Source organism: Chiloscyllium plagiosum, chromosome 16 (assembly GCF_004010195.1).
Source record: "Chiloscyllium plagiosum isolate BGI_BamShark_2017 chromosome 16, ASM401019v2, whole genome shotgun sequence".
NCBI lineage: Eukaryota > Metazoa > Chordata > Chondrichthyes > Orectolobiformes > Hemiscylliidae > Chiloscyllium > Chiloscyllium plagiosum.
In genome coordinates, this window is record NC_057725.1 from 44,245,695 (window position 1) to 44,256,465 (window position 10,771).

Sequence of the window (10,771 nt, forward strand, 5' to 3'; positions counted from 1 at the left end):
ACCAATTTCAATATCTCCACAAATCTCCCCTTAACCTTCCCTATTCTAATGAGAACAATGCCTTCTTATTGAGTCCCTCATTTTTGACTCCTTGGCTTTTTGATTCCCACAACAGCTGGAGACAGAAATAAAAAAGCCATCACAGCAGTGTTTAATTAAATCTGTTCAGGAGCAATTGCTGTTTGCATATTCACAGTGAAAACCAAAAGGGTGGTACAATAATTAAAATATCTTAAATGTGCTGAATATACCTGGTCCTGGAAATATCTTTCAAAGGATTAATCTCATAAATACATTCAAAAAATATGCCCATTCTGCAAATGACAAGCAATACTCAGATTTCTTGCAAATTGCATTGGAATACATCCAAATTTGCACTGAGTATGATTTCATAGGAACAAGCGAGATGCTGTCATAACGGTCCCCTGTGTGGGTTACATGAAGGATTCTAAAAGTTGAATTTTGAAGTGAATTAAATGTTGTTTACCTTCAGTTTGTTTTGTTATGTCACTGCATGCTTGCAAACAATGCTTGAACTTCAAACCAGCTGAGAGATCTTTAGAAAGAAAAAGCCCTGAGGTCGCTATGGAGATTGCAAGGGAGGAGATTGCAGAGCCATTGGCCTTGATTTTTATGTCCTCTTTGTCTACAGTAGTGGTGCCAGAAGACTGGAGGATAGCAAATATTTTCCCCTTGTTCAAGAAGGGGAGTAGAGACAACCCTGGTAATTATAGACCAGTGAGCATTCCTTCAGTGTGGGTAAAGTGTTTGAAAAGGTTGTAAGAGATAGGACTTATAACCATCTAGAGAGGAATAAGTTGATTAGGGATAGTCAGCATGGTTTTGTGAAGGGCAGGTCGTGCCTCACAAACCTTATTGAATTCTTTGAAAAGGTGACGAAGGAGGTTGATGAGGGGATAGCGGTAGATGTGGTATATATGGATTTTAGTAAGGCGTTTGATAAGGTTCCCCATGGTAGGCTACTGCAGAAAATACGGAGATATGGCATTGAGGGTGAGTTGGAGGTTTGGATTAGGAGTTGGCTGGCTGGAAGAAGACAGAGGGTAGTAGTTGATGGCAAAGTTTCTTCATGGAGTGCCGTCACTAGCGGTGTTCCGCAAGGATCTGTTTTGGGACCATTGCTGTTTGTCATTTTTATAAATGACCTGGAAGAGGGGTTAGAAGGTTGGGTGAGCAAGTTTGCGGATGATACGAAAGTCTGAGGAGTTGTTGACAGTGAGGAAGGATGTGGCAGGTTACAGCAGGATATAGAGAGGCTGCAGAGCTGGGCAGAAAGGTGGCAAATGGAATTCAATGTAGCTAAGTTTGAGGTGATTCACTTTGGGAAGAATAACAAAAAGATGGGGTACTGGGCTAATGGTCGGATACTTGGTAGTGTGGATGAGCAGAGGGATCTTGGTGTCCATGTACACAGATCTCTGAAAGTTGCCACCCAGGTAAATAGTGCGGTATTGAAGGCATATGGCGTACTGGCTTTTATTGGTAGAGGAATTGAGTTCCGGAGTCCTGAGGTCATGATGCAGTTGTATAAGACTCTGGTGCGGCCGCATCTGGAATATTGTGTGCAGTTTTGGTCGCCATATTATAGGAAGGATGTGGAGGCACTGGAACGGGTGCAGAGGAGGTTTACCAGGATGTTGCCTGGTATGGAAGGAAGATCGTATGAGGAAAGACTGAGACACTTGGGGCTGTTTTCATTAGAGAAAAGAAGGTTTAGGGGTGACTTGATTGAGGTGTACAAGATGATTAGGGGGTTAGATAGGGTTGACAGTGTGAACCTTTTCCCGCGTATGGAGTCGGGTATTACAAGGGGGCATAGCTTTAAATTAAGGGGGGGTAGATATAGGATTGAAGTTAGGGGTAGGTTCTTCACTCAGCGAGTCGTAAGTTCATGGAATGCCCTGCCAGTAGCAGTGGTGGACTCTCCCTCTTTATGGGCATTTAAGCGGGCATTGGATGGGTATATGGAGGATAGTGGGTTAGTATAGGTTAGGTGGGCTTGGATCGGCGCAACATCGAGGGCCAAAGGGCCTGTACTGCGCTGTATTGTTCTATGTTCTATGTTCTATGTTCACAGGTGCCCTGCAGAGAGTGCCATATTGAATCTGACACCAGATTAGAGTTTGCCTGTTCTAAACCCAGACACGTTGTGAATAACTGTCAATAAAATGAATGGTGAACTTTGTTCCTTCATCATTGATGGAACATTCTGGGCTTTATATATATCATTCTAACTACTCTTGTACCTCACTGTTTAGTCACATGACATAACTGCCAATAGTAAACATTTTCAGACTAGCTCTGGACAAGTGACGAGCAAAAAGTGAAGGTGTAATTCAGAAAATAACAGGATGTTGCAAACTAAAACACAAAGTTAGTGTTCAGGTTACACACAAAAACTTCTCTAGTTCAATTCTTGCATTCTGAAATCATATCAAATCTTGCATTTGCTACTTTTTGAAGGTCAAGCAATTATAGTTCATATTGTGAGGCCAATAAAAGTAATTTATAATAGTACGTGTACAGTATTAATTTGCAACAATACAATTTCAAGTACTGTATATGCCAGAGTAAACTTACTGATCAGAGTCTATGCTTCACTCTGCCTGTAACAATGCCAAACTACTCAACAAAATACTCCTGGAGCATTATTTTTCAAACAATCCACTGACAGCAAAGAGTTGACAGTACTGTTAACTTTTTATTCGTATTAGACTTTAATGTTTCCCTGACCAGGAAGGAATGTAATGGCAGCAATAACAAGTTCAGCATTGCCAGTTTACTCCGTTTTAAAGCAAGTACTATTGTCTTCCTAATTGGCCATGATACCTCAAAACCTGGGCATCTATAAAGATTTTCTTCTGTACATGCCTAAATTAGAATGTTTTAGCATTGTCCAACTAGACAATTATTGTTTTGTTTGGATGTATAATCACATTGGGAGTATTGAGATATATTACTAACATCATCTAGAGACCTTCAAGATCTTTCATTTAACCATATCGAAGCAAGACTTCTACTTCATTCATTCCTTGTGTCAATTCTGCTGAGATCTATCCATGTAACCTGATGGCAGAAATCTTTCGGAATTTCCAATAAAATGTTATCATATTTCCCCATTTTGGAGGAGTCTTGTCCTCACTATTCTATCGTCTTTAATAAGTAACTAATATAACAAGCTAAAAAACTTGTTTAACAAACAATTATGCTGGATAAATCACATTAGGTTCTTCATGTTCAGTCTTGTTTTTCCTAGGACTTCCTTTCCAAAGAGAGAAAGAGTTTGAAACTTTATAAAAGATCAAGTTGTAAGTTGGGAGGAATTCAAATTTTAAACAGTGAAGTATCCTCTAATGAAATATTTGGGAAGCATTTTACATGCTAGTTAATTGCTAATGGAAAGGAACGCTGCAGCGATTAAGCTCGAGTCTATCTTAAACTCAGAGAGAACACACTTTTCGTTCGGTATGCCCCACAGTTTCTATGATTGAAATTCCGACTCGTCTTCCCGCTGCGGGTTAACACAGACGCATTTCCTACCCTCTGAACATTGAAAGAGGACAACTGGTGCAGGCAATGAAAGGCAAAACGCGATCAGTAAAAATAGCCCCAAACGATATGGAAAACACCCGCGGCCACTCACTCACCCATCTGAAACGATCCCCTCTGCTATTTCACACACCAGGATAAACAGGAGGATAAACGTGAGGATCCATCGCAAATTATGCCCAGGAAAATGCAGCCACGTGCTGTGATGAATGTGGACTTTGGAACTCTGACTTCCCCAACCTCGAATCCAAAACAACGACAGATTTTATGTAATTTTTTTTCTGTGTCATTACAGTGCTGTAAATATGTAAACATAATTCAACCGAAACGCTGCGGTCTTCCTACTCTTGAGAGCTTACCTATGAATAATATGGGGAAGGTGATGAAAAGCAGCAACACATGGGGAACAACATTCAAGGCGTCCACGAAACAGCCGTTGTTGAGCACCCCCTTGTCCACATTGTAGGCAGCCGTGTCGTTGTCATTGCCACAAAAAGACAAGGACATGGTCGAACTGGGGCTCTGGTCAAATCGAAGAGGGGCAAAGCTTTAGCACATTTTCAGAGAAGTAATGCCAAGACGGTTCAAGTCGAAAAGAAAGGAAAGCGCGAGAATGCCGAGCAGGGTGTGCTGTCAATGAGCTGTCAGCGTTCCCGACTCCTGACTGTCCAGATCCATTTCTCCCATTACATCAGGACTTGTCGCTGATAAAACGAGAACAGGATCCAACTTCAGCGACTGCAGCAGCGGCTCACTTCTGCAATCCTAAGCAAATCTGCAACTGCTCAGAGTTGGCTACAGGCACATAGATAAAACAGCGCTATCTGGAAAGACATTTAATCACAGTGTGTGATGTTTCAAGCGTTTAATAATTTGAATTGGAAGTTGAAACCGAAAACATAGACTTTCATACCCATAGACAATTATTAAAAACAAAAATTCATTTTGAACACGAGCTGTAGCAGGCAGTTACCATACACTGCCTGACAACTTAGGTTATTTCCTTTCTCCGAAAGAAGGTCACGTGTTTTACAAGGGTGTTACCATCACTGAATAACAGTGGGCAGTTTTGTCACCACGGAAAGTGAGGGGGAATTCATGCTGAAAAATTATTACAATGTAGCTGCACAATACAGTTCAAGAATAGTTAGTGAGCATTAGATCTTAACAAACCTTTTCAGGGATCTATTCGACCCACTTGTTTTGTCAATTTTGTCAAGAAGAAAGCTTGCATTTATATAGTGCCTTTAACCAATGAAACTTTGGAACATTCTTCACAATTGTACAAGAAGGTTGTCATTAATAAATATGAGCCTTATTTGGTGACACCATCACCTGTAAGCTATAGGGCTTTGACTGCTGTAGGACTGTGAGTACAAAAGTTAAAAAGCTGGTAATCCAATTCACGGAGGATGTGCTACACTGTTGGAGAAAGCCCCCTTTACATGTGACTTTAAACTAAGGTCCAATTGCTAGCTGGAGTTGACATAAAAAATCCCCAAATGCTACTTAGAAGGAGAACAGGACAGTTGCCCCTGGCGTGCTGATCAATATGAACATCACATAAAGCACCAATTATCAGGTCATTATTACATTGTTTATGGATACCTTTCACGCTCTTTGCAAATTGGCTTTTGCAATTCCAATATTGCAGCAATGATTACACATCAAGTAGTTACTTGGCTGTAAAGTGCTTTAAGATGTCTTCTGGTCATGATGGATGCATACATTTCTTTATTTTGCTTCTGGCTAGGACAGCATTTAATGTCTAGCCCTAATTGCCTTTGAGAAAGTGGTAGTTAGCTGTCCTCTTGAACTATTGAAGACCTTGGAGTTTTGGTACTCCCATGATGCTATTAGTTTCAAGAATTTGATGTGGAGACAGTGAAAGATAACAATATAGTTCCAAACCAAGTTGGCATCGGCTAAAACAGTACCAAACCAGTCAAAGGCATGGCCTTCAATGTAGATTGAAAAACATGAATGACAAAAGTAAGCCAAAGTTGGAGAAACACAGAATTCTCAGCAATTTCTGGACCTGAAGGATATTCCCGGGACAGGGAGGGGTGAGAACAAGCAATTTAAAATTAAGGCATTTGTGACAGGGGTCAATTTATAATGGAGTGAGAACAGGGGAGTGAATATAGGAGTCTTAAAATGAGTTAAAATATGGTAAAGCAGAGCTTTGGGTGGCATAATTTTCAGGAGGGTGTAGAATGGAAGGTAGGCTAGAAGAACGTTGGAATAACTGAATTAGAAATTAATGCAGGGTTTCAGCAGTCAGTGAACTGGACGAACGGCAGAATTAGATTTATTTTACCGAAGTTAAAATAGGAGGTTTTGGTGAAAGGGAGGACATTGAGGTAGAAGTTCTGTTCAAGGTGAAATATAATTCAAAAATTTTGTGTTTCCTGATGATTGGTCAATATAGTAGATAGAGTCAGTGGCAAGTTCAAAAAGACAATAATTCAGCTCTTCCTAATGGAGAGTTAACCAGAGTCAATTTTGTCTTATCCAGGTCATGATGTTAGACAGATTGATATCACAAAGCATTGTGGAGTTGAGAAGGAGATGTTGAGCTAGAACGGGGTATGTACTTGGAACCCATTGCAAGTTATTGAGTAATGTTGCCAAGGGAAAATGTGTAAATGAGGAATTTGAAAGATGTCTATGGTAGATCTCTGGAGTCTTTAAAGGCACTGGTGGATAGAAGGAAAAACAATCTATTGCATCTTGTAATCATTCATATTGTCCATTTCAATAGCTTTCCCTGTGAACTTTACATAATCAATAACCTATTAGATTAGATTCCCTACAGTGTGTAAACAGGCCCTTCAGCTCAATTAGTCCACACCGACCCTTCGAAGAGTAACCTACCAGACCCTTTTCCCCTAACTAACGCATCTGGAAACACAAAATTTTTGAATTATATTTCACCTTGAAATATAATTTAGCATGACCAATTCACCTATCCTGCACAACTATGGACTGTGGGATGAAACCCATGCAGACACAGGGAGAATGTGCAAACTCCACACAGACGGTCGCCCGAGGCTGGAATCGAACGCGGGTCCCTGGCGCTGTCAGGCAGTAGTACTAACCACTGAGCCCCTTGTCTACCCTTTTTCATCTTCTTATTCCTAACTGCCCAAAGTCTGTCCATTGATATTAAGACTGCCACCACGATGAATGATTGACTTAAATCAGTTTTGTTAATTCATTTCATAATTCTGACAACACCATTGCAACACTTGTGTATAACATTATCACTTGTTCTGGGCACGTTTTATTTGTTTTTGTTTTCATTTTAAATTAACAATAAACATGCCCATTAAATATTGCATTGTTATTCAATATAATCAAATACAGTTACAATTTTCTCCTCTTTTCATTAAATTAAGAGACACAACTGAAGGATGATTGAATTGCATAAGATATTACAATGATTGAACACAATGGGAAAATAATGCAATAAGTCAGCAACTTGTGATTAGTTATTGTCAAGTTTGGGTTTTTAAAGTCTGTACATTACTGAAGATAGAACAAGTTGCATAGTATTGTGCTTAATTATTGTCAATATTATATCTCTTCAAAACATTTCAAATGTGACATCATGTCATGTTGAATAGAAGATTTTCACCAATTTCATAAGAAAATGTTGTTGCTTTTGTTAGCAGGAAACTATTTTGTTCTAATTCTCACTGATTTAAGATTATTGTCCATGGATGTAAACTATTGGAATCATTGCGTTCTTCTTAAACTAATCATTGTACAGCTTCGGCTGATAGAGACAAGGTAAAGTGTCAAATTTATCTACGAACAGCTGGATTTTCACTTATTAGAAGCTACTATTGAAATTAAAATGAGGACGAGCCCAAAGGAAGGTGCAGGAATGGGAGTTAAATGCATTCTCCAGAGAAGACTAAGTTGTTGAAGTCCAATTTGTTATCTCACTGTATAATACTGTTGGTACATTTCAATTATTAACCATATCTAAAAAAATGTTGATACAATCTAACATCAAAAATACATCAGCAGGATGGTGATAGTATTAATAGGCATGATTACTTTGACATCCTTCATGGAAATTCAGTTCAACCACCACAGTGAAGATATCTTTTATGATGTTGTGTGATACTACCACTATGCAAAATTGTATAAATTCAGAACACATCTAGGAACTGAAATCATGCATCCATGAACAAGTGTAGCCATCTGCACCAAAGAACTGTATTCAGTCACAATGATACCTCATTGTTTGGCATTGCTCCCTCTCTCTCATTAGAATCAAGCCATGGAATCAACTCTGGTTCAATAAGGAGTGCTAGAGAGCATACTAGGAGTACCACAAAGCATATCTAAAAATGCTCAAAATGAGATGTCAACCTAATGAAGATATAGCATGGGACATGATAAGCAGCAGAAACAGCATGAAACAAACAGGGCTGAGCAATGCCACAACCAGCTCAAAGCTCTGCATTCCAGTTACATCTAGTCATGAATGGTGCTGGCCAATGAAATAACTACTCAAAAGACTAGTTCCACAAATATCCTATCTGCAATGATGGCTGAGTCCACCACATTAATGCAATTATCTCGGAAAGAAGTTCTGAGTGGATGACTCATCTTGCAACTTGGTCTCCTCCTGAGTTGTCCATCATCTTCAGCCAATTTGATTCACTCCACAAGAAACAGCTGAAGGCTTGATGCAGCAATAGCTATGGGCCACAGGAGCAGTACTGACAACTTACTTCACATTGGTTGCACCTCTAGCCAAGCCATTCCAGTAAAGTTACAAAACTGACATTTACTCAAATAGGGAAAATTTCCCCAGTCCATAAAAAGCAGAACAAATATGACTCAGTCAATTTCCACACCATTAGTTTATCTCAATCATAAAGTGATGGAAAATGTCATTAACAATGTTATGAGGCAGCATTTCCAGAGCAATAACCTACTCACCAATGTTTAGCTTGTGCTTTGCTACGGCCACTTAGCTCCAACCCCCCCTAAAACCTTGGTACAAATGTGAATGCATGTGCTGAACTCAAGAGGAGAGGTGAAAGTGACTGGTCTTGACATTGAGGTAGCATTTGACCGAGTACAGCAGCAAAGAGCCTGAGCAAAACTAAAGCCAATGGGAATCCATTGGAAACCTCTTCACTGGTTGGAGTCATACCTAGAACAAAGAAATACAGTCGTAGTTGTTGGATATCAATCACCTCAGTCCCAGGACATCATTGTAGGAGTTAATCAGGATAGTGTCCTCGGGCCAATATCTACAGCTGCATCAACAATGAACTTCAAGCTATATTAAAGTCAGTGATACTGATTATTGCTGATGATTATACAGTTCAGAACCATTCATGACTCCTCAGATTCTGAAGACATCCATGTTCATGTGCAACAAATCTTGCATAACATTCAGCCATGGGTTTATCAGTGATAGGTACTTTCCTAGCACACAAGTGTCAGATAATGACCATCTCCGAAAAGAGGGAATAAGCTATCTTCCCTTGACATTCAACAGCAATATCAGCCCTGAAATCCCCTCCATAAATATCCTGGAATTACCATTCACAGAACTAGTTTGTCAAGCCACATAAATACTGTGGCTGCAAGAACAGGTCAAAATTATATGGCCAGTAACATACCTCTAGCTCTCCAAAGCCTGTCTACCATTACAAGGCATAAGCCAAGAGTGTGATGGAATAATCTCCACTTTCCTGCCTAAGTGTGCTCCAAGAACCTGCATAAAGTTTAACATAATTAAGGGCACAATAACCCATTTGATTAGTACCCCTTCTGCCAGAGCAAAAGGTCCTTCCATAATGATGTATAGTGGCAGCAGTCAGAAACATGTACAAGATGCATTGCAGCAACTCTTCAAGGTTCTTTCAACAGAACCTTCCAAATCTGGAATTTCTATCACTACAGGGAAGCAAGTGTATGGGAACAGGATTACCTGATTTGCTTTTAAATCACACATCATTCTGATTGAAACTGTCTTCACAGTGCTGGGTCAACATCCCAAACTCCCTTCGTAACAACACTATGGGTATCTACACCAGATAGCCTGATGTGATTCAAGGAAAGAGCTAAGCACTATAATCCTTACATCTCCAAAAAAAGGAATAATAAATTATAGTGAAAACAATTCCTACTTCTTTGTACATGTGATGTACAGATTTAATATATCAATGTGTACAGTACAGTGCTACTTCCAAATAATTTAAAATGAACTTGTATTCTTTGAGTTGCTGGATTAATGTAAAGATTCAATAATAATTAGGAAGTTAATTTATAACACCATCAAATTTTCCCAGCTTTGTGACTTCTGGTCTATAGCTTATAACTATAGCAGCAAAGTTAATAATATCTGACTATTTTTCTGTCGGTTTATTTGTATAGTACATACAAATGTTGACAACAGCTGATGGAAAACAGTTAACATCAAAACAGAAGTAAGTGAAAAGACCTAATGCAAAAATATGTATTTAAGGTGATAAGGGAAGAGACCAAAATAGCCAGGAACAATGGCTTAGAATGTTATTGCAAATTCATTTCTGTATCATAACAGTTATATTCCTAGTCTCCACAGGAAATAATTACTTTATTCTGGCTTACATTTATTTGTCATGGAAATCTATTTTCCAAAATTCAGTCATGGGATGTTGATTTTGCTGGCTTAGTCAATATTTATTGGCATTTCCTAGTAGTCCTTGAGCAGCTGGTGGTGAGCTATCTTCTTGAATGTTTCATTCCATTTGGTATAAGTACATCCACAATAGCATTACGGAGGGAGCTCCAGGATTCTGATCAATTAAGTCTGGAGGAAAGGCAATATATTTACACATCAGGATGGTGACTGGTTTGGATGGAATTTATGTGGTGCAGTAACCTTTTTTTACATAATAATCTAAGCTTCCTACCAATGGACAGTAGTTCAAAGTCTGAGAAGATTTGTAGCTCGGGTGCTCGTTGTTGTGGTTCTGTTCGCCGAGCTGGGAATTTGTGTCGCAGACGTTTCGTCCCCTGTCTAGGTGACATCCTCAGTGCTTGGGAGCCTCCTGTGAAGCGCTTCTGTGGTGTTTCCTCCGGCATTTATAGTGGCCTGTCCCTGCCGCTTCCGGTTGTCAGTTTCAGCTGTCCACTGTAGTGGCCGGTATATTGGGTCCAGGTCAATGTGTTTGTTGATGGA

At 39.5% G+C, this 10,771-nt stretch overlaps 1 protein-coding gene across 8 annotated transcripts in view; it reads right to left on the reverse strand.

Moving 5' to 3' along the window:
* abcc8 (ATP-binding cassette, sub-family C (CFTR/MRP), member 8) overlaps positions 1–10,771 on the reverse strand; it is a 234,343-nt gene that overhangs the window by 217,940 nt on the left and 5,632 nt on the right. For all 8 annotated transcript variants that reach the window (XM_043705957.1, XM_043705956.1, XM_043705955.1 and 5 more), the window contains exons 2-3: positions 3,930–4,092; positions 3,669–3,810 (exon numbers count right to left, since the gene is read on the reverse strand). In XM_043705957.1, the coding sequence (XP_043561892.1) occupies positions 3,669–3,810; positions 3,930–4,092 (305 nt within the window). The remainder of the gene's footprint in view (positions 1–3,668; positions 3,811–3,929; positions 4,093–10,771) is intronic.